The sequence below is a fragment of the Ananas comosus genome, linkage group 25 (genome assembly GCF_001540865.1).
Source record: "Ananas comosus cultivar F153 linkage group 25, ASM154086v1, whole genome shotgun sequence".
NCBI lineage: Eukaryota > Viridiplantae > Streptophyta > Magnoliopsida > Poales > Bromeliaceae > Ananas > Ananas comosus.
The window spans coordinates 1,824,040-1,848,930 of NC_033645.1; the positions used below are offsets into that span (position 1 = coordinate 1,824,040).

Sequence of the window (24,891 nt, forward strand, 5' to 3'; positions counted from 1 at the left end):
AAAAAAAGAGTATATTTTTAGAATAAACTTCAAATACCATCCTGTGGTTTTGCACTTTCTCACTTTAGTACCATGTGGTTTAAAATATATCAAGTTAGTGTCCTATGGTTTCATTTTTATCTTTTCGTCCGCATTTTCGTTAATATTTCATTAAATTATATACAAAAATATCATATATCCCATCTAGATTTATCAAATATTCACTTTAGTATCATTTAATTTTAACTTTATTACTGATTTAACAAAAAAAATTAATAAAATCGATAATAAAAGAATAAATATGAAACCACACGACAATAAATTGGTACATTTTAAACTATATAGTACTCAAGTGAGAAAGTGTGGAACTACGGGGATGGTATTTGAAGTTTTCCCATATTTTTATGTGCTTTTCTATCTCAACTCTGTTCGGCCTAATGGCCTTTGTCAAAACAATAGGAATCTTATGTAACTAGGCCTTGGGCTAAAATGATCGAGACAGAAACATGGGTTCACTGGATCACTGGGTGACCCAATCCGGTCCAAAATGGTTCGTTTCAACCAGGCTCGGGCTTAAATCCTGTTGACAAATCAATGGTTTAATGATAATCACATCACAAGGTCATAAAATAAAAATCAAATCAATAATACTATCTACAATATTTATTTATAACGAAGGCTAAATTACAGAAACCCTCCTGTCGAAAGAAAAGAAAATGAGGGGGGTCCATTTCAAAGGTGCTTATAGTCAGGGTGTCTGGATGCATTTTTACGGATGCATTTTTACAGCTAGAAATCCAAGATCAATAACGTGACAAATATTTGGTTTAATCCGATTTTGGTGTGAATTTAGGTGCCAAATCAAATAAGATGTGTCATTGATTTGCATGCTAGTGGGTTTGTATACCAGACAACCCACTCCATCCGAATCTAAATGGAACGGGCTCGAACTCAAAACGAAACCCGCAAAAAAAAACCTATTATGTACATAAAAAATAATTATTAAATAATTATTTTAATAATTTATATATATATATATATATATATATATATATAATTTAATATATTAAATAATTAGGTTTGGATTTTCTATTTTGGATACGAGTTGCAACTCTCAGTATAATTTAGGATTTCGATTTTTTATTCCGGTTCGGCGATACAAAACATTGTATAGTTTGTAACAACACCCCAATTTTACATTATTTGATTGGGACGCTTGAACTTTTGATTTTTTTAAAAAATTAATTAATTTTAGTAAAAGAAAGTTTATAGATCCCGTAAATTCATAGTGATTTCACATAATTTAATAATTTTAATTATTTTTTAGTTAAATAAAAATAGAAGTTATTGAATTTAAAATTTTTAATATAAAGTGTGAAAACTCAAATAAAAGAACTTGTAAGTTGGAGGGCGATCAACCACAAAAACAAAAATTAGAGGGATCATTTCAAAAGTTTCTGTCGGTGAGGGGTCCCCGTACATTTATACCAAACCGCAACCTCCCGATATTACGACCCTGCCACCACGAACGAGCCTTCTAGGGTTCGTGCTCCTCCCGCTCTCCTCCTTACCCTGTCCCCTTCTCTCTCTCTCTCTCTCTCTACCTCTCCCCCTTCTCCTCCAGCCCCAAACCCTAAAATTCCCTCCATGGCGGCGGCGGCGACGGCGTCTGCTGTGGCGCCCAGGGCGCGGCAGCCCCCGGGGCGCGGCGGCGTGGACGACGAGAACCTCGTCTTCGAGACGACGCCCGGGGTGGAGGTGATCACGAGCTTCGACCAGATGGGGATCCGCGACGACCTCCTCCGCGGGATCTACGCCTACGGCTTCGAGAAGCCCTCAGCGATCCAGCAGAGGGCCGTGATCCCCATCATCAGGGGCCGCGACGTCATCGCCCAGGCCCAGTCCGGGACGGGGAAGACCTCCATGATCGCCCTCTCCGTTTGCCAGATGGTCGACACCGCCGTTCGAGAGTACGATCCTTCTTTTCCCAATTTCTCTCGCATATGTTTTCGGCCAATTTATATGTAGGGTTTGGTTGGAAAGTGTGGGTTTTGATTTGTTTGGTGCTGTGAGTAATATCGCGTTGTTCGAATCCATTTCCAAGTGTAGATTTTTGTTGTAGTTTGGAATTCTTTGGCTGTGACTACAATCACAAACCCTAATTCTTTATCTCGATTGTGGAGATCGCTAAAGCCCTAGAAATTGTTTAGGATGGTGATATCCATGTAAAAAGCTAGAATTATGTGTTATATTTCGTTGTTTTCTTTCATAGTACTGCAAAAGTATTTCTCGTCTTATTAATGCTTATCTTGACCTAATTTTTGTCACTAGTTGAAAAGGGGTTTCTGCATATATCTTAGAAGGTGAAGTAGGACTTTATATTATACTCGGGCGAAAGCAGATGGATGTTGGATTGCCTTCTTCTCGCTGATGTAGTTTAGTATTTGACTAAAGTTTTCTTTGGACAGAAAAATATGAAGTTTGATGTATTTGTTTTGGAGGTTGAAGATAATAGAAATTAGAAAAGTAATGCTTAATTATGATCATCAGGAAAATAATTTCCTGAATTATTCCTGAAATTCGCTTTAATTGAGCATGTCATCATTGACTTTTATTGGATGTTGGCACTGTTGGACTTTTCCATACTGTTTACATTGTGTATTATGGTACATCATTTCTGAGTAATCAACATTTGCCAAAAGCAACGATTATATATATGTTCTCTGTTAGGTATTTAAGCTTTTTTTTTCCTTGGAAGATGACATTAAGATCTTTAGGTAATCTCCTAGTTGGTGAGGTTTTGTGGTTAATGACACTCGTTTTGGACAGAATAGTCTCCTCTAATCGATTCAGTCTTGGCAGTGAAATATGTTGACCATACATGTTTAACAGGGTATAGTGTCTCATGCCTTTCCTAACTATTACTAAAATCTTTATATGATATTCCAAATTTCTTTAAAGATAGGCCGCAGAAAATTCTTAATGGCACTACATAGATGATAGAGGGTCCTAGCTAGAAAGTTACTTATGTGGGATGAGTCTGCTGTATGATCCCCTTGCAGCATGCCGTAAGCCGTTTCAAAGCTGTCAAAGCAGTCATTTCCATGTAGGCAAGGATCTTCTAAGTTCTAACCACCAACCGTGCAGTTAACAGTCTTAGAGATTTGGATGGTCAATTTTAGCCTTCTGAATTTCTGTTCTGCTTGTTGTGCTCGTATATATGTCGTCAACTTTCATGCAAGATCACAAAGTTTTGAGATTTTAGTTGTATATCTTGATTGGTCAAATTTAAGCAAATAATGACTGTGTGATATTTATTCTTTCTTACTTTTTTTCTTCTCTTAAAATTGTCTGATAGGGTCCAGGCATTGATTCTCTCTCCCACCAGAGAACTGGCTTCTCAGACTGAAAAAGTGATATTGGCTATTGGTGATTTCATAAACATACAAGCTCACTCCTGTGTTGGTGGAAAGAGTATTGGCGAGGATATTAGAAAACTAGAGTATGGAGTTCATGTTGTATCAGGGACACCTGGCAGGGTCTGTGACATGATCAAAAGAAGGACACTGCGTACAAGAGCCGTCAAACTCCTAGTCCTTGTCAGTTTCTAAATCATTTTTATTAGTTATATGATCCAACATTTATGTAAATTTTACTAGAACTAATCCAGTAACATTTAAACAGGATGAAGCTGATGAGATGTTGAGCAGAGGATTTAAGGATCAGATATATGATGTATACAGATATCTTCCCCCAGATCTCCAGGTATGGCAAGAGTATAAAATTTTACCTGCCCTTGAAGTGCTTTCCTCTTTCCTCTTTCCTCTTTCCTCTTTTCTTTCTTAATTCCACATGGTATATCTGTCTTTTGTCCGAAGTTGTAAGTAGTAATGTAAAAATAAACTTGTTCAATTACCTATTATGTTACTTTCCTTTCTCGCCCAAACTTCTTTTCTTTTCTTTTTTTTTGGGGGAGGGGTTGTCTTACTAAGTACAATTTTTATTTTTTTTAAACCCCAAACTTCTTTCTGTTATGAGGTTAGGTTAAGGGCCTATTCCGGCCGCAGCATTTTTCATTAAAGTTTTGACAAGAGCTTACTTTTATTACTTGCTCAATTATCTCTGAAGTACATGTTGCTTGCTCTGTGCCATATGCTCAGTCCTGTAACTTTGAAGTATTATGTGTCATAATGTTCTGGATATGTGCAGTTTCATTATTGGTAATGGTATTTACTTGCAATTTTATAGGTTGTTCTGATATCTGCAACCCTTCCGCATGAGATATTGGAGATGACCGGCAAATTTATGACTGATCCTGTTAGGATACTTGTGAAGCGTGATGAATTGACCCTCGAGGTAAGTTTTTGTTTATCACTGTTTGTCGGGGGTAATGTGATTACTACAGGATTTCACAGTGTTTCATTTTCAATATGTAGGGCATCAAACAATTCTTTGTTGCTGTTGAGAGAGAGGAGTGGAAGTTTGATACATTGTGTGATCTGTATGACACCCTCACTATCACGCAAGCTGTTATTTTCTGCAACACCAAGAGAAAGGTAACAATAGACTTAGCAATCTAATTCATATTTATCGTATTAGACAAGTGACAAACTTGGCTAGAAGTTTGTAGATGGTCCATACGTTTGCCTAAATTTTCTACCTTGGCCTCAAGAAACTACCAATTTTGGTTGGTTACTACTTGTAGTCCCAATTTCTTGATATTTTTTATTGTCGGAGAGATACAGGTGAAATATATTAATATATCAACTATAATAACCAGATATCGCTTGCTTATTTACGATGCCAAAACTATTTCATCTATTTGGAATCTTCTAAGTTAATTAGTCTCCTACTGTTGTCATATCTTTCTTACATATCAAATCAAGAAACCTTTTTTTTTCCTTTTGGCAGGTTGATTGGTTGACTGAGAAAATGCGTAGTAATAACTTCACGGTATCTTCTATGCACGGAGACATGCCTCAGAAGGAACGAGATGCTATAATGGCGGAGTTCCGATCAGGTGCAACACGTGTTTTAATCACTACAGATGTGTGGGCTCGGGGTCTTGATGTTCAGCAGGCAAGTTACATTAAGCTTCCATTTGGCAGGCATTGCATTATTAATTAAGTACTCCCAAGTCGTGATGTTTCCTCAGTGATAATCCTTCTATGTATCTCCTCTCATATTTTCACAGCTAGCCAGACCATGATTTTTTTTTTTTTCTTTTTGTCCTCTTTTTTTTTCACCTTTTTTTTTTTTTTTGCAGGTTTCTCTAGTGATAAACTATGACCTTCCAAACAATCGAGAGCTCTACATACATAGGATTGGTCGCTCAGGACGTTTTGGGCGTAAGGTATGATATTCTTTTAATATCAAGATTATTCTTTGCATCATTACCTTTCATGAATAATCCTGTTTAATTTTTGGCCTTTACTTGTTCATAGGCTTTTACTAAAAGAAAATGTTCATGATTTTTGTCAAGCCTGTTCTATAGGATTCTATCCTATTTAACTATCAACAAGTAATTTTTTTTTAAAAAAATCTCTGCTAATCCTATTCATATTCCTTGTGTAAATGTTTCATGCTACATGTTTGACTCGTAATGCAATCAGTGAGTTGCTTTGACGAAGTTTTAAACTTGCCACCATGAAATTTTGCAGGGTGTGGCTATAAATTTTGTGCGCAAAGACGACATCAGGATTTTAAGAGATATCGAGCAGTACTACAGTACACAAATCGATGAGATGCCCATGAATGTGGCCGATCTTATTTAAACACTCATTGGCAGTGTGAAGGCGACAAATCTACCTACTTTGGAATCAAAACGCGCCGAAAGTGTAGACTGCTCTTGCTGTGTGTGGTTGTGAAGGCCGTTCTGTCTGGGTTTCATACTTTGCTTCATTTCACCAGGGGTAGTATGGTTTGCTTAATGTTGGTGATGGGAAAAAAAGGAGCCAAACTGACTAGATTTTTAAATTACAAAGCATGTATAAGATTGTCTTTGTAACAGCTGATGGGAATTGATTTGCAAGTATGCTCTGAGGTTCTAGTGGTGTGGTTCTGTTTTTTTAATTACTGTTTTGCCGCTGATGTTACTGTATGGTTTACGTCGAAAAACTTGCTCATGGACTAGTTTCTTCCTGATTTACTTCTTTCGCCTTGTGATTGTGAAAAATTCTTTGATTTGCTATTGTGGTCTGTTGCTTTTTTTACTCATTCGCTAGTTGGTTCTTCAGTTACTATGTTCATTCGTCGGAATATAAAATGCATGGATATTAAATATTGCTGTGTGCAGGAAAGGTTTCAGAAAAAAGGTATAAATAATTGAAATGTAACAAACCTAAAATCTATTCTAATACCTAGCTAGGTAGATGTTATCTTTATTCATACGATAGAAAAGCAAGATTAGGGCTAAATGCCGTGTAATAAAATTGTTTGTTTATTTTTTTGAGAGATAGGTAACATGATATCCGCTTTGTTTATTTCATTTAGAAATAAACTTAGCTAGAAATGTAACTCAACTAGAATTCGAATTTAGATATCTGGTATCAATCACTAAGTCTTTCATCACTTGCTCTAGGGACAGTTTTGGCTCTAGGGACGGTTGGTGCCGTGTAATAAAATTGTTAGTCAATGCACTTGTATGGCGAATACATGCACGTGGAAAAGAAAAGAAAAGAAAAAGGGGAACTATATATAGGATACGTTGCAAGTCAAGAAAAGATGCTCATCGGCCCCGCACCAAACCATACCTCCACGCACGCGATACTCGCTGCTTCCTTTTTCCCTTTCCCCCCCTCCTTCTCCGCGTCTCCACGCCCGCCCCTCGCGATCGATCGTACGGATGTCGGATCGCGTCGCCGAGCACGTCGGAGCCCTCGTGCGCCGCCTTGCGCGCCACCTCAACCGCAGGATCTCCGACACCCTCGCCCTCCTCCTCCGCCACAAGGTATGACCCTAATCTTAACCCTAACCCTAGCCCTGATGCCCTTAACCCTATCTTCTTCCTCTTCGTCCTCTTCTTCTTCTTCTTACGCGGTGCTGCGAATCCCTAGAGCGCCGGATCTCTCGGCGCCGTCGCCGGATTCGCCATCGCCGTGGTCTTCGTGTGGAAGTTCCTGAGGTCGCCGCCCACCAGGCCGAGGCGGAGCGCACCGAAGCGGAGGGTCCCGAGCGCCGCGGCGGATTCGGGAGGAGCGGGGACCGCGCCGAAGCTGGAGGTCTCCGATGCGGTCGAGTCGACCCCGGTAAATGCGGATAGTTTCTTTCGGAACAATTCTAAGATTAGGGCTTTGGAGCCTTCGGAGTGGTTGATACTGACTCAAAATTTTCTTTCTTTTTTTTTAATATTTCTTCATTGGTGTCTGTAGCTCACTACAGGGCAAATTGTGAGGAAGAAATTAAGCGGCGTTCGGAAGGTATATCCGAGTGGAGGATAATTGAATCCTTTGATATTTTGTTTTTCTTGGGGAATTCATATGCTAACTAGGCTTATTAAATGTGCAATTCATAGATGTAACTTGGCATACATATGGAGATTTTGGGTAAATTGTCACGGCAATAAGTTTTACCATCTTTTAGTTACTTATTGAACTTAATTAGAACATTTTCTCGGCTGCATACAGATGACTTGCCAGATTCTAGGTGTGATTTTGGAGGAGACAAGTCCGGAGGACCTTCAGGTTTGTTCAAACGGGCCTGAGATTTTTCGTTAAATTTGTCATCTCGGTTACTCGAAAGATGCTGTTAATATCTTTCTTGCAGAAACATGCTACTGTTAGGTTACCGGTTGTGGAACTGCTGCTTGAAATAGCCAAGCATTGTGATCTCTATTTGATGGAAACAGTTATCGATGATGCTAGTGAGGTTTGAAATCTTACAGCTCTCTCTCTTTATGTTTCTATTTATGAATGTAAATCTATGTAGTGTTAGCAAGGATGCAGATATAATGACTGGATGGGTTCAGTTTGGGTGTTTTTTCTCCTCTTTATCACTTGTCTTCTCTATGCTTCATACTAAATCTATGCCACTGGTATCTGCACATTCTTTTCTGGTGAAGAAAATAGTTTTTTCTACCAATCTAATGTTCATGAACAGTTCTGTTTTTTTCGAAAAAGAGTGATAGCACCATGCTGTTTAAGTTATGAATCGACTGATTATTTTCCATAATCATGAAATGCAAAATATTGGTAATGCCCATTTGCTTTACTAATCAAGGCTTTTACTCATGCTAAGCCTTTTAATAGTCTCTGTTAATGACTCCTTTGATACTCCATAGTAGTAAACATGTGAATTTCATTATTTATTGGAGTTGATGTCAAAGTTCAGTTTGTTTGATACTCATGACCTCTAAATACTATTATCAGCTAGAGTTTGCGATTTCTGGAATGTAACTCCAGACATTAGCTTTGCAGGAAAGAGTGCTTTTGGCCCTGGAAAGTGCTGGACTGTTCCAAAGTGGTGGTTTGATGAAGGAAAAGGTACATCGGATTCAATTTGGAGATGCATCCATCTTCATGTTTTGTTTTTTGTAATCAATACAATCACCATCCACACAGCTCCTTAGCCCATCGCATACATGTTTTCTTTTTGGTTTTCCTTTTCTTTTGGTCCTTTTTCTTTAGGTCTTTGAGTGAAATTGCTAGGAATTTTGTACATGCAAGTCTAATAGCGAGTCCAGTGACGCAAAGAGATCATAACCCATTGGATGATGACCTGGTTGTTTTCATAACTGGATTTAGTTCTCACTTATTGGGATGAGGACGGAGGTTCTTGTATAAAAGTCGTCAGTGTGTTCGCAAGTTAATTCTTTTCTTCAGGAGTTACGCCCCCTTTTAATGTTTTGTAGGATGTATATGTACTACAGTTTTGTTGGGCAATTTTACAGTAGCGATCTGGTAACATATTACTAGATTGATCCGGTGACATATTACTAGATCCATTTTGTGGGTTAAAGAACAAGATAGTACAGTAATTGCTAAGGTAGTCTTAATGTGTCTTCTTCATGACCCCATCATGAGGTCCTCCTGTACCAAAACTTATTTTGGTCCGGATTTGCTGTTGAGGCCAGTTTTCAGGTTTGAATGCCAACTGTTTCTCTTGCTTACATCGTTGGTTCGTACTATAACTACTGATGTTGAAATTTCAAGTGGATGAGATAGCTCTTATCTTAAGCTAATTAAGGTCCGGTCCTTTGAAAGTTTGATTAGTTTGTTAATGTTTCATACTTAAAACTGTTCACATTGAAGTTTCTATTGCTTGCCTTCAGATATTGTACCTATCTTCCACTATAATTTTCTTTTTGACATAAATTTTCTTTAAAAGCCATTAGCCATTCTGCAAGGGTTTCAACTGACTCCTTGAAATTATCAATTATTGGATAAATGTCTTTTTTTCTGCAGGTCCTCTTTTCCAGCACTGAAATTGGGCGCACCTCCTTTGTTCGACAATTGGAGTCAGATTTCCATGTCGACACAAATCTTGAAATAATCTCCCAACTATCTGTATGTCCTCTAATCAATTTGCTCTGCTGTTCACTATATTTTTTTATTTTTTTTCCCATGCATAGTTACCAATATTTTACGTGACATTTCTTCTCAATCAGCGATTCATAAGATACCAACTATACATTTCACCAATGGAAGCGGGCCAAATTGCACCTAATGTATATACTTCTTCAAGTTTGGAGCAGTACTTATGCAGTCCCCCCTGAGTAAAGAGCTACCTATGAACTCTTTGGTGGTTTGACCCTCCAGTGCACACGTTATTTTGATGTTTTATGATTGCTGTTTTTTATGCAGGATTCGTAATCTGACGTAATGCACTTTGCTGCTATGCTGATGCTGTCGCTTATCTTTTGTTCTTTTCTTTTTTTTTCCTTTTCCACCCGAACTGTTTACAGTGCCGGACATTTTAGCATAAGCTTCAACTGCTGCATTTGAGGAGCTAATGTTGTAGATATGTAGTTCCTTTTTCTATTCTCTTCTTTTCTTTCTTTCTTCTTTTTGTTATTGCTTCTTTTTTATTTCAAAAATAGAGGACATTCAAGGCCATGTTCGGCAATTGTATTCGTGTATTTTGATGCATACAGAGGGTTACGTTTCCTAGAACATGGAAGGCTAGTTTGATTATGTATTTGCAGTGTTTAGTGGCAAGCAGAGGAATACGAAGAAAGAGCGGATGAAGCTTGCTTAATAGCATGCGGATTAAGCCCGCTTGGAGATGAGCAATTTAATGCTTTCTAGCTGTGCACAAACTCTGCGCGGAAGGGGAGAACCCAATAAAATACGAATATGAAAAAGAGTTAATTATGTCACTATCTCCACTGAACACACTGATAAAAGGAAAGCCGCACGCACCATAAGACCATCAGTACCTTATTCTAACTCAGTGGGCATGATCATATGTTCCATTCAAGTATGACATGCGTACCATTCAAAACAGCCAATCATCAATACTCAATGGCATATTAGTGGGACACCCAGTCTATCACTTCACTGGATTATGCAGCCGCGAAGTAAGGATGCAAACTTATCTTGGACTACATTACCAAACCCTCCTACTGGTGGCAACATTAAAAGGCGAATATTCCGCACCACAACTTGCAAGGTATAACAAACAAGCCCGACCGTCCCTAGAGCAAGTAGCAAAGGACTTGGTGATTGATATCCGAGATCCAAGTTCGAATCTTAGTTGATTTACATTTCCAGCTAAGTTTATTTCTAAATGAAATAAACATAGTGGGTAGCGTGCTACCTATCTCTCCAAAAAAAAAAAAAACAAACAAACAAACAATCCCGACCGCCGATCAGCTTGGGTTGGACATAACGATGACGAGAATGACATAACCAGCTACGAAGCAAAGCTGCTTCTCTACTGATTGTAATCTTAAGGATATATTTATTTATTTACATTAATCCTGGTTAGTTCTGCATCGGAATTGATAGGATATTTAGCTGAACAAGATAAACACAGTGAATAAATCAAGACCCCCAACAAGCACCAAAACTAAAGTAACTTGGATCTATCAAAGACTTAAAATACAAAGGACCATACAGAAGAAGAGCATGTTAAGCCTCATCTTACACTCAAAGAATCAGATCGAACATACACGGGAGAACCTTTCTATCACCTGGTGCTTGGTCAGTGTAAGTTATATATTCTCGTTCCGCAACAATATCTTCCTTGGAGAATCTTTGTACATAAGCTGCGGAAACTCTCGCCATCAAGCTGCAATTTACAGAAGAATATTTGCTAATTACATGAACCCAACTTGACCTCGAGATAAGATGTTCAGCATCGGGGTTCTTGCTTCAGGTGAGGGCCAATGGGAGCACCGTAAGAAACACCCTTCACGTAAGGACACATTAATTAACAACGAACAAATTAAATGGCTAAAAGCCTAAAAGATAGGCATCCCATGTAAAGAAGAATGGAATAAATGGTATGGTTTATTTCCGATGACCATTTGCATAGATTAAGGCGCACCCAAAATCTTACCATTCTGCTAAGTTGAACAATAGAACTGAGGTGTTGCTCATCTACAGATACTGGTAGAGGCGGCATTTGACTCATTATCCCAGGCATCCTGCTCATCCTGCATTGAAGGGAGCATAAGCGCATGCATATAAGCTAACAGTTGTCACTTCAAGTAATAAGTTTCATAATGGATTGACATCATACCTGTCTAGAATTGCTGTTATGTTGTTACTTGTGTGAAGAAATAGATCTGGGTTTTCCTTCACCTGTTGATTAAAATAATAAGTTTTCTTGAACATCAAACACTTGGTAAGACTGCTACAGATATTCAATTAAATCGTTCAGGATTCTAACACATTTACCCCTCAAAATATGCTTACTGACATGCACGGTCTTTAACAAAAAAAACATAGATATGCTCTTTCCATAAATAGGCTGTCATCTGATTGTAAAGGCACCAATAATGTAAATATGAATGTTTAAGGTAGCTATTCGCACAATTTCCAGATGATGTGCAGGAAAGTCACAAACTTCAAGAATTTGTGAATTAGACATGCTACTTCGCTTTTAAATATATGCGCAATCATCAGAAACTGGTAGGATCTTACATATGAAATATTCATTACACGAGAAGCATAGATGCATAATAGTTTAGGATATAGACTATTTTGAGGGTCAGATAATGTATGATATATTCTTCCATGATGGAAAAATTTATAGCCAATGATCACTTGCAAGTAACAACTAACTTGGTTTACTGAAGGACAAGATAGTACAATATAAACCTTGAATGTTGCAATACTTGCTGAAATCTGGTTGAGAAATCGATCATTTTCCTCCAAAAGTTGCAGCGTTGCACTATCTACAGCAGGGACTGTTTAGAGTAGAGAAAGATACATTCGCTTGATTAGAGGGGAGAAATGACAGGTAGAAAATAATAGCAAGTAATTCCAAGATCATATAACCAACAAAACATGTAGATGTAAATTCTCACACAAGAAAAGAGAAAAGCAATGTACTTCAGGAAAAAGCTTATTTAGCATGAGACTGGCTATGGCAATAGATCTAAAGAGTTGCTGACGAAACATTATTGCCCACATAGCATAAGCACCACCAGTAGTAAATACACCGAACTAAACAAGAGGTAAATGGAACTAAATTTGCATCAGAATGAACAAACTAGAGAAAATGTTTTTAACTCGCTATGAGCGAAACAAAATAAAACAAATTACAATTTAACAAGCTGGCATTGCATCGTAATAAGTCACAAAACCTGTTAAATCATTTCATACAATATTTTTTTCACTACCTTACTTCATTACACCACTTGCAGATGGTTTCATCTGAAGAAATTTTGAAATCTGAATCAGGTACTTGAGATTAAAAAAAAACATAATATTTCTATGTACTTGTCACTATAGGTATTTCAAGGATCACTTAGCAACATAAGATCAGGGAATTCAAATCATTGAAAAAAATCAACAGCAAAAACTGTTATGCCATCACTAATGAACATCAGAATGGTGTAAAAACCCACTAACCTTCAAGACAACTTTGATTTGGCTGATGCATCATGAATGAGTAAGGAGCTACATTATTTGAGGGAACCGGGTGAATGTTGACTGTCGAGGTAGAAGAAACCGTGAAACCCTGACCTCATCATAAAGAAACTTAATTCATCAATATATAATACGGCATAACAGATGGGGAAAAGCAACAAAGAAGATATAACAACTAAATTAAAAGGCACATTAATTGGGCAAAGCATAAAAAATAGGACGATTCTGTCGATCCCACAAAAATCCTAATAAGTTAAATTATTCTAAGAAAAACAACATAAAATACTGAGGAAGCATCTAAAAACTAATGGTATTTCCATATTCACCATTTGCATGAAATTTCATCTAAAGAACAGGCGTGCATGATATCCAAACCCCTGGTATCTAAGATAAATATGTTAGCGCCAGTAATTATGAGTCCAATAGAACAAAAAAATACAATACCTTCAAGTCCTTCATCTTTTTCCCTGTACTATGTTCTTCAGGCTTCCGCCTTTTACCGCCTTCCTTGCTCTGTAGCAATAAAATATATCAGTCTGACAGGCATGAATATACCAAAATCGGTACTGCATCTTCTCTATGCATGTGAACATATCAAGAACATCGAGTGAATAGTTATTAGAGAAAAGATTAAGAAAACAACATTTAAATAGAAAACCAAAAACTATGAAGTATTACTTACTCTGACAAAAGAAACAGTTCCATAAAATTATGTAAATAACTCTATGCCTTCAAATGAGCACACGATGAATTATCAGTATAGTAACTATTTTACTGGATTCTTATCTCCAAAACTTAAAAAGATCACCGGGCAAAGCAGCTTTCCATGGTTTGGTGGTGCAAAAATAAATACAGAAATCTCTTTAAAGAAATGTCTTGAGGATAGGTGAATAGATATGATTTTACTGTTTATCTCGTCGCCTAACATACACGTGAAATAATGTGTTTATCAAGAAAACTCGAAAACTGATCATAAAATTCATTCACCTATCCTCAAGAAAGACAAACTAATATACTGACGAGTTCAGGTATCTGCACAAACCAGTCACAAGTAAAATAAAGAAATTTTATCAAGAGCAGAAAGAGAATTATTCAAACCCCAACGAAAACAACCTTCACTTATGTAGTAAACACAAATATTATATGTTAGACAAGTCACCTAGCAGAATAGCAAGAATTCAGTATTTGACTTAAAAAGAACCACAAACATGAGAACAACATATAAAGAGCTTACAATGTTCCATCGGCACCTCAAAGCAACATCCCTAATTGTCCTTGTAGGAAGCATGGCAGCTATTTTGATGTACTTCATTATATTAGGTTCATGAGCATATCTGCAACAGTCAATCAAATTAGTAATGCAGGAATCAAGAATTATAGAAGAAGAAAAGCAGTAAATAAGCGGGTACGATCTGAAATCTGAAACTACTCAAAAGGGAGATAAAGATTTGTGAAAAAAGCACAGAGAAACAGCTTATTGCAATTTGTTTATGTACAGGCTTTATAAGTTAAAAGCAGAATTCATAAAATTACAGTCGACAATTAGTTCAATTTGGCCATTTAGGGACGAATATTGCAGCAAAATGTGAATACTTAAGTCTGCCTGCAAGCTAAAATAAATCAGGTTGCTGCTGCCGCCATCCACAAAAGAAACACTTACCAAGTCCTAGGACTAGCGTTTACAATTGTCTGAATGGATACAGAAGCTTCAAATTTCTATAAGTCGGCAATTACCTCAAAGGAAGATAAAGATCTAGGCATATAGCTATAGCAAACAATCCCGTCACTGAATAATTTGCCTACTTTACACTAACACGAGTAAAATTAGAGATCATGCCATGTAAAAATCCTTCTAGAATCAAAAGAAAGAAATCAAAAGCCGCTAAGGGCTTGTTTGGTCGTGTTGTCAGGTGTAGGACTGTTCAATCAAGTACCATTTAAATAGTGCTAAAGCACTACTGAAAAATCCCCTGAATTTTCAACAACTCTCTACAGCCAAAATAGAAGCACCAAAGTGGAACTTCTACACTTTTGAAGCTTAAAATCACGTTTTAGCTTCCCTAGCCACAATAGCTTCAGATTTACTGTTTGCCAAGCACTCCATTAAAGCTAGCTACAGCTAAAAATAGAAAATAGAGGCCAGGCCAAAAGAGTGTTAATTGAGAACACGCGTCCACAAAACATAACGACATAGAAAACAATCAAAGCAAAGAGAAAAGAGTCAGGAACCAAATCAAAATACCTTACGAGGCCTTCCTTCAGTATGGCCAATTCACTAAGAGTCCAATCAGCAGGGGACCCGGTAACAAACTTGTACTTGGGCATCGATCCAAGCGAAGCATCGGTCGAAGAACTAGCGGATGGGCTCACCGACGGCATGTTGCTAACTAAGCTGGGCCTCGCAGGAATGAACATTCCAGAACTGGTGCTAGTACCAACTAAGGTGTTCATGCTCATAGCCCTGGATATCATTCCTGTGCTGCTATTTATTGCCTCTGTTTGGAATGAAACCATGTGAGGGCTAAAACTACAGTAGGATGAGGGAATGAAACCCTGGTGAAAACCCATGTTGGAATCAGCTGCCATATCTTTATTTTGATCCAAGAACCACTTTACAACCATGAACCTCAGATGTTACAAAAAGCTGGGAATCTTTAGCTGATCTTATCTCTTTATTGTCCTTAATCTTGTTGGAGACCTACATCAATCTTTCAAAAGAATTACTCAAAATTAGCAAAACCGATATTGCAACCATTCCTTGTACGTTACATTAGGGAACCCTGCAAAAAGCCAAAGCGAACAAATTTCACATCAACAACATAGAATTTACCACAACAACCAATCGGATTTGAGAAAAAGCCGATCAATCCCGAAACCTTAGAACCCAACCTCCCAAAATTTGCGTTCCCACAAACACCGGAAACCCCAAAATCGCAAGGGCAGAGGCCGATCAAAACCCTTCCCAAATCCAATCACCAAAAGAGCAAGAGAGAGAGAGAAAATGATCGCACCTTTCGGAGGCTCGCTTGGCTCTTTCGCCCTCCTCAAACTCGAGAACACAGATGACAAACCCCAATTAGGGTTTCGGCGCCCCCCCCCCTCCCCTCCTTTTACTCCCAATTCCCTCCAATAGGAGCGCACCGAGAGGCCTCACCTTTCTCCGAGGAGGAAAGAGAAAGAGAGAGAGAGGGAGAGGGAGAATAAAATAAAACTCCGACCTAATGAATTGTAGCACAAGGAGGAGGGGGGATGGATGGGTGCGAGTCCCAATAACAGCATTAGATGCTCGGCGACATAATTTAATCGATATTTTTCACGTATTTTCTCCTATTTTTCTCCGATCTTTATAACCCTAATATCTTTTTCATCGTTACTGTTTTCGTCTCCACCCCTTTTTTTATGGCTTTTACGCGAGTTTTACTCGCTCCCTTCTCTTCTCCCTCTCCAGTGCCCGTCGCGTTCACACTCTCACCCCGCCTACAATTTTTTAAGTTAAGGTAAAATTGCACGAAGCCCTCTCGACAATAGATTATTTCGAAAAAGCCCCTATACTTTATTCTTTTATCAATTTTCTTTAGTTTGTTAAATTAAACATTTTTACAATATTTAATGATTTTATCAGCTAATTATTATTTTTTAAAAATAAATTAAACCATTAAATTTAGCTGAAATTTTGTGAATTTAATAAAGTTATTATTATTTACTTAGCTAGCATTACTCACTTTAAAAAAACAAAAGTTAAAAAAATATTAAAGAAAAAAAGGTGAGGGACTGTTTCAAAACGGTCCATAGGTTAGGGGTCTTCCTACGTGTTTCCCCTATTTTAATTGGCGGGAAAGGAGAGTGCCCTCCAATTTTGGCATTAATTACGGAAATGCAATTTGGCCGCGAGTTGTCTCTTCGGAAAAAAAAAAAGAAAAAAAAAAAAAGAATGCACCAACTATATTATTGATATATATATATATACACAACGTCTTCAATGAATAAAATTAGTTTTTTAAAATTCATTTGTCTCCTTATAATTATTAAAAAAATATTTCATTATATTTAAAAAATTATTTGATTAGTTAATTATTGATAATGCCGTATAGATCGCGGCCACGTGTTGAGGGACGGTTGGATCACTTTAAGTGGTATTGGACGGCCCAGATTTCAATTCGGCAAAAGCCGGAGTGGGGTGGTGGTGTTTTTAGACCACCTCGCGAGATTGGAATCTTGGATGACCAGGGAATCTTTTTCATGAATCTCTTTCGGGTCGTATTTTTTACTGCGCTTAGATTCTCTTCTCTTTTTACCTTTTTTAATAAATATNAAAAAAAGAAAGAATGCACCACCAATATATATATATATATATATATATATACAACGTCTTCAATGAATAAAATTAGTTTTTTAAAATTCATTTGTCTCCTTATAATTATTAAAAAAATATTTCATTATATTTAAAAAATTATTTGATTAGTTAATTATTGATAATGCCGTATAGATCGCGGCCACGTGTTGAGGGACGGTTGGATCACTTTAAGTGGTATTGGACGGCCCAGATTTCAATTCGGCAAAAGCCGGAGTGGGGTGGTGGTGTTTTTAGATCACCTCGCGAGATTGGAATCTTGGATGACCAGGGAATCTTTTTCATGAATCTATTTCGGGTCGTATTTTTTACTGCACTTAGATTCTCTTCTCTTTTTACGTTTTTTTAATAAACATAGAGAGAGTAGGTTTGTTGCATCGCTACACCCTACTATTACACCGTACTTCACTATAAAAAAGAACAGTTTGGTTGATCTTTTAATTTGGATTTAACTATTTAATCTTTAAAATTTTAGTTTTACTATATAATTTTTTAATTTATTTAATTTGAGCTAATTAGTAACTCTTTAACTTCAAAATTCAGATTCATCGCTTATTTTTACGAATTTAGTTAGTATTTATATACAATTTATGTAACTATAGATTTATTGGAATAAGCAATTAGTTTAATTTTGTATTCTAAGAGCCATTAAATCACTCTAATCAAATAAATTGAAAAGCTGGTCACTAAAATCAAAATTTTAAAATATTAGATAATCAAATCAAAATGGTCTATAGTCCAAGCAAATTCTGTAATACAAACAAGTTTTATACATTTTTACCTATACTTTTTTTTGGAATGATAAATTTGTAAGTAATTTATGATGCCGCTTAGGTTGAGAGGTGGTTAATTAGAAAATTATATGTGCTTATTAATGGACCATTATTGGTTCCCATCACGTAAGGTAATGAATATTTACTAATTTGGAATCAACAATAATTCCACTCTTAACCAACTTATTTTATAGGCTAAATTACAGAAAACCCCCCTGTAATAACCCGCTTTTTCACTTTCCCCCCCTGACATTTAAAAACCTACATTTTGCCCCCTTGTAAAATGAAAAATGTTCACAGGGGGGTTACGGTGTGTAAAATGACCATTTTGCCCCTCGCCATTGTTGTCTTCTTCCTGAGCTTCCTCAGCCGCCCCTTCGATCCGCCGGTTTTCCACCTCAATCGGCCACGATTCCTCTCAAATTTCTTCTCCACCTGCTCCCCTTCTCCTCCTACACCGTCGCCGCCCATCGATTTCGGCGATGGGTGTTGATGGAGAGGTAGACAGGGACAACGAGAGCGAAGACGAGGCTGCGGAGGAGGACGAAGGGGACGTGGGCGAGGGCGAAGCAGTGGAGGACGGCGAGGCGGCGGCGGCGAAGCGCGAAGCGGAGGGAGCGAAGCATCCGAGAGAGCAGAGGGTATTTTCGGTATAAAAAAATATTTTTTAACAGAACCCCTAACGAAACACCGTAACCCCCCTGTGAACATTTTTCATTTTACAAGGGGGCAAAGTGTAGGTTTTTAAATGTCAGGGGGGTAAAGTGAAAAAGCGGGTTATTACAGGGGGGTTTTCTGTAATTTAGCCTATTTTATAACCATTCAACTTGAGTTGAATAATAATGATTTTGATATTTTCAAAAGAATTAATAAAATATATATGGAGGGCTACTTAGTATTATAAATCGTGAACCAAACGAGCTAGCCTTTATTTGTATTATACTATTTTTCCGAGGCATCACTATACTATCATTTTTTTTTTTTGAGAGAGATAGGTAGCACGCTACATGCTTCATTTATTTCATTTAGAAATAAACTTAGATAGAAATGTGAATCACCTAGGATTCGAACTTGGGTCTCGAGTATCAACCACCAAGCTCTTTTCCGCTTGCTCTAGGGACAGTCGGTTACTATCATTTTTTTTAATCAGTACTAGTGTAACTATATTTGAAATCTATTTTCATATTCAATATTGCACTATATTTATTCACAAATATGACTAAACTATCTTTTTCTTTTCCGTGAATCTCTATATTGCTATTAACAAATATTTTATGCAAAATCTAACGATTTTATTACAAGACACCAAAAAATTTGCAAAATGAGTCTCCAACGTAGATTCACTAAAAGCTTCTTTCAAATTATTTTAAATTATTTTTTTCGTCTATTTCATGGATTTTTATTTTATTTCATGTCAAAGCAGATCGAATTAATGTATGCCCTTAATTACTACTCCAACCAGTATTTTATAACAGAAATACTAGCCTTGATCTAAAATTATAGGTTTATTGCTTAGAAGATATTTTTAAAAAAATGATAGTTGAGTGGTGTCTATGAAAAAAGAGAGTACAGTATAAAAATTTTAAAAAAACCAAGCATTTAGAGTATATATACTGTAGTATAGTATAATTAAGCCAATTTAACATCGTCTTGAGTTATTCATGTGTTGATAAACACATATGAAGCGCTTAAACTGTATATGTAAATCAATCAAAAGCTTTCAATTCATATTTGCTAACATACACAAACCAATAGAAGCAGTTTAGGAGACATGTGCAAAAGAAGCTAAATACGTACGTACGACAATGGTGGTTTTTTAAAAGCTTAAACCGTCAGAGAAAGATATTTTTACTAGTTATATTCAATGCTTACCCTTACGTTTGGACTTGAAATTTTTGCCAAATAAATAAATTAAATAATATCATTCCTTGATAATTTAAGCTTTGAAAGAAATTTAATTATTTTATATTTTTTTACATGATATTAAAGCAAAATATTCTACGTTTCAATGAGGGAAGAGTTAAATATATAAATTAAAAATATTATTGTATTTAAGATTTTGAAAAAAATAATTATTTCATACAATTTAACTAAAAAAGTCCTCAACATTTTACACAGCTCCGGCAAACTTTTTTCAAATCATATAATACATTTGTTACGGGTTTAGATCAACTAGAAGTTGAATGCAAAGGGACATATTGAATTCTGATAAGGACATATTAAATATTTTTCTTAGTACATAACCAGCTACGTACTTATTATTACTCTGGATGAATCTATAAATTTAACCAAATAATTATGACCAAATTTAGTAAATTTGTTATGAGTATCAAAATAGTAGTATCGCTCTTTTGCATTGGCATTTTATTCAACACTTTGTATAAATTCTGCGTACCATCACTTCTCTCAATAGAAGAAATAAATTGAGTGCCAAAGTGTGTTGCTGCTCTTGAATTTGAGAAATTTTGAATGATTCGCTTGTAACATTATAGAAATATTATTTTACGTCTAAGTTTTAGTATTTGGATTGGATTAGAGCCTTTCGACGTGCATGGTTCTCAACATATTTTATTAACCACTCAGTTAATCTTTCGATTTTGTTTCAAATTTATTTTATCTGATTTTATGTACTTCTTGTTTGACTTAGTACAATAATCTTTTGTGGTTAATTTTCTCGGATTCTCATATGAACTCATCAACGCCTCATATCTGAGTTCAACCGTATAGATTTTCGCCGATATTAGTTTTATTATTATTATTATTATAACGAGAGTCCACCTATAATATATAATATTAAAATTTATTTTTTGACTCTAAAATAATACTACCACTAAGTAGTAAATTTTAGCATTCAAGTATTACAATTTTAGTAGCAAATATTATTTACATACTATTAATATGAATTTTGCTACAATATATCGATAAAACCAAGCACTTAATGCTATTAAGCCGTTAAATCTACTCATTTGATTATTTTTATCTGTTGGATCATATTATTCAACCAACCATACACTCAACTCTAGACGCGCGACTACTATCATCATAACCGTACATCGCTTTATCCAATGATGAAAAATCTAATAATTCAATTTACTTGTTCTATATATAGTATTCAAACTTAGTTTCTATTAATATTTAGTAGTAAATATTAATTATATCCAATTAGTAATGTTACAGCTAGCTAGGCCATTAATTTTATTATTATTATTTTAAGTACGGTAGAGTTAAAAAAACAAAATCGATAGATTTGACGAGCCGATGGAGGACTAACACGTGTTGAGAGGTGGTTGGCTGTAGATGGCGGCAGAGCGGGCGGGGACAGCACCAATTAAAAGAAAAGAAAAAAAACACAACTTGTGACAGCGACATTATATTCGCCGTGGGGACGGGAAAGGGGGCGCGCCTCCCAAAGCAACCCCACCACCAACTGTACTTTGCATGTGAATCTCCGGGCCCACAGTCACCTATTGCCTGGACCCTGTCCACCACGTCAGCACGTAACGGTTGGCCATCTCTCCCTCTCCCGTTCTAAAATATTAGATGACACCTTATTTTAGAATTTATCTGTACTGATTATTTAAGAAATATTAAAATTGGTCCAATCATCAATCCGAAATATATATAAAAAGAAAACATAGAGTTTATCTATGAATTCAATCTCAACCTCATCTTTGAATTAGGACAATAATTAGTTAAGAGGATTTTAAACGCACCTTCATTTCGCATATCTTCTTCCTTATTTATCTTTTAAAGCGAAGAAAGAAATTTTTTGCTCGCTAATGAGTATTTAAAAATAACATCATTAAATCTCTGACTTTTCTGAAGTATAAAATAAGTGAATAGTGTAAAAGAATATTAGAATAAGGCTTACATATTTCTTTAAACCAATAATAACAATAAAAGATAGCAAATAAATTAGTGATAGTAAATAAAGGTCATTTTTATTATTTGAGATGAATTCCAGATAAGAAGCAAAGAAAAAAAATGAATATTCGAATTATTGATCGGTCCATAGCTGACGCGATGAACATAGTCCACGCAATAATTTGTCCACACAGTGGAAAAGCACTTCGTTTTTTTTGCACTTCACTTGAAAAATAACTTACCACACAACCTCCCCAACAACTTAGAAAGGAGATAGAATCAAAAAGAGACAGAATAAAAGGACAAGGACTTGGTTAAGATTCCACACTAACGCAATTTAAAACTGAGCACATCTTAATTAAGTACCGACCCCATCTAATTAATAACATTGTTCAACTCTCTTTTTTTCTAACATTATTTACTAATTAACAATATTAAGACTTGTACGGACAATGAGACGTAGCTCCACGCCTAATTTAGCCACTTTCAAAACTATGTATTAAATTGGAACACATGTTTATAAGAACACGCAAATAAAAACTGTGCTGGGATCACCACGATAATATAAAAATCTAATCTATTATTTATACTGCACTATTATTGGAACGCTTAAAATATTGGACCATCCTAATTACAAGATGGTTGAATCTATCTTTCGCGCTGTCTTGAACTTTAACATTTCAAAATATTGGTCACAATGGATGGCTCATTCATTCCGCACGGCGAATTAAAAATTGTCTTAATCATGCTGTACTCTTTCGATGGAGAGGACGATCTAATCTATCTTTTTCGATGCTTAAATATTTAAGTACTTGACAGATCATTTCTAATACAAGTAATAAAGAACTTGATTGCTGGTACATCAATTTTATGTTTGAAACAGTAAACTATCATTTTTTAGCATCGGTCGTGGTGGATAAATCATTTGCGCTGTGTTGAGATTAACGAAATGGTGATGATCAATAATGGATTTCCCCTCCCTTCGTAGTTTTATGAATATTTGGATGAGCAATAGTACGTTAGAAGCGAACTTTTTTTTTTTTTTTTTTGTGCTCCTTGCAAATTAGACATACTGTTTGAAAGAACGGAGGACATCATTATTTGGTTTGTTGTTGTTGCCGACCTTAGCTTTTCGCACTGGGAACCACCTTAAAATGATTAGCAGTTGTTGACCTCTGTATGTGTCTATGTGTCTCCCTCTATTCACGACTCTGCCACTTTTGGCCTACCAAGTTAGTAATTTGCAAGTACAGTTCTCTCTCTCACTCTTATCTATATATATAGAGAGAGAGAGAGAATAAATAGAAGTTATGTAGGTCATTTTGGGTCGGTTATTTGATATTTTAATATTTTAGTTTTACTAACAAATTTTTTAAATATTTTTATTCAAGTCAATCACCGATATTTTTATTTTAAATTTTAAGCTAATTATTTATTTTAATTAATTTATAGCTGTGAAAATTAGATGAACGACATATTTAAATTTTAAAGTGAGAGTGCCGTTAGCAAATTAGTTCAAATCAAACAAAATTAAAAAAATAACTAACTCAAAATAGTTCATAATTCAAATAAAGTTTGAACGTTTTCACCTATGTATATATAGCTCTTTGGAAGCATTCTATGATATATATATATATATTAATTGATCTTCCATTAANATATATATATATATATATATATATATATATATATATATATATATATATATATATTAATTGATCTTCCATTAATGTCTATCATCTGATTTGAAAATGCTTCACCAAAATGGAGAAGTCCATTGCAAAAGTGTGAGGGCTAGTAAAGTATTTGGCGTGCGCGCGCCATATAGCCATTTTATATTTCTATAAAAGTGAAAACAACATTTTGTGGCAAAAGTTGAAATTTACGACATAAATACAATCACTTTTTAGATGGAAAGTGATTCTCATATAATCTTAGCACCATCAGATACTACTCAATTCGAATCTCAAAGCAGTTAATTTGGAACCAGTATGCTATAAAACTATTCAACTTCCACCATTCAATATGGTTCAAATTGATTTCAAATCCAAATTCAAGTACGAAGCTCAGGGCTCGAGCTTGGAACCGAGTTTCCAATATGGCTAATAGTACGTTCAGGTCGAAACCTGCACCTGACTCCTGAGCCCAAACCCAACCCATGCTCGTTTCATCTATCGTATTACTTCGAAACAAAGAAATAGAAAATTTTCTCAATTGAATGACAAGTGAGATATGAAAACGATTTTTTTAGAGATTCAAAAAGAAACAGGTATGGCGGTGGAGCACTAATAGTACGCACTGTGAAATTGACTTATTCAGCACTAAATGATGGAGGCACAAGGAACGCATGCGCACCTAAGATATGGTGACTCGGAGTCCCCTTAAAAGTGAAAGTGTTTACCTAGCTAATTCTTAAAAAAAGGATACCCTAAATGGCCAACCTCTAGAAGAGAGGGTGGACGGGAAATATAGTTTGTCTGTTGTGCAGGGTCGAAGAGGAGACTGTGGACCACTTATTTACACAGTGCGTGGTTGGTAGATTTCTGATCGTAATGACAGTGGAAGGGGTTTAGTCAAGGGATTTGGAGAATGATGTGAGATCCGTATGGGACAAGTGGAACAGTGCTCCGTCACCTCGAACCAAATTATGTTATTGAGTCATCTAGGACGCAAGGAACAGTATAATCTTTCAAAAGGCTAACGTCGAATCCACTGATGGCAGTGAATAAGGTCAAGCGGTTGGTGACCCGGTGAGTGGAATCTCTCTCGCCCGAACAACCTTTGTCTTAATGTCTTAGTGTTTTGTGTTATACTACTCTCTCTTTTTTTCAACTTTTCTCTTTTCAACAGAGTTATTCTTCTTCATCCCTAATGCTTAATTCATCCT

General features: G+C 36.1%; 3 protein-coding genes across 4 annotated transcripts; 2 read left to right on the plus strand and 1 right to left on the minus strand.

Annotated features, from left to right (window-relative positions):
• Positions 1,556-6,127, plus strand: LOC109729043 (DEAD-box ATP-dependent RNA helicase 2). Its single transcript, XM_020259664.1, has 8 exons — positions 1,556-1,949; positions 3,338-3,578; positions 3,664-3,744; positions 4,228-4,335; positions 4,416-4,535; positions 4,891-5,058; positions 5,246-5,332; positions 5,640-6,127. The coding sequence occupies exons 1-8, from the start codon at positions 1,627-1,629 to the stop codon at positions 5,751-5,753; spliced, it is 1,242 nt and encodes a 413-aa protein (XP_020115253.1). The 5' UTR covers positions 1,556-1,626; the 3' UTR covers positions 5,754-6,127.
• Positions 6,695-10,113, plus strand: LOC109729044 (peroxisome biogenesis protein 22-like). The gene is made up of 9 exons (XM_020259665.1): positions 6,695-6,928; positions 7,035-7,226; positions 7,350-7,397; positions 7,605-7,661; positions 7,744-7,845; positions 8,394-8,459; positions 9,381-9,482; positions 9,584-9,691; positions 9,780-10,113. The coding sequence occupies exons 1-8, from the start codon at positions 6,824-6,826 to the stop codon at positions 9,689-9,691; spliced, it is 780 nt and encodes a 259-aa protein (XP_020115254.1). The 5' UTR covers positions 6,695-6,823; the 3' UTR covers positions 9,780-10,113.
• On the minus strand, positions 10,832-16,461 carry LOC109703623. 2 transcript variants are annotated; one of them, XM_020224318.1, is made up of 9 exons: positions 16,028-16,461; positions 15,259-15,796; positions 14,251-14,350; positions 13,461-13,529; positions 12,999-13,107; positions 12,243-12,331; positions 11,662-11,723; positions 11,479-11,575; positions 10,832-11,208 (listed from the first exon to the last, which is right to left on the minus strand). In XM_020224318.1, exons 2-9 carry the CDS (start codon positions 15,636-15,638, stop codon positions 11,122-11,124), a joined length of 993 nt encoding a protein of 330 aa, XP_020079907.1. In that variant the 5' UTR covers positions 15,639-15,796; positions 16,028-16,461; the 3' UTR covers positions 10,832-11,121. The 2 variants fall into 2 exon arrangements, with proteins under 2 accessions (XP_020079907.1, XP_020079908.1); XM_020224319.1 differs by having other exon boundaries at positions 10,832-11,328.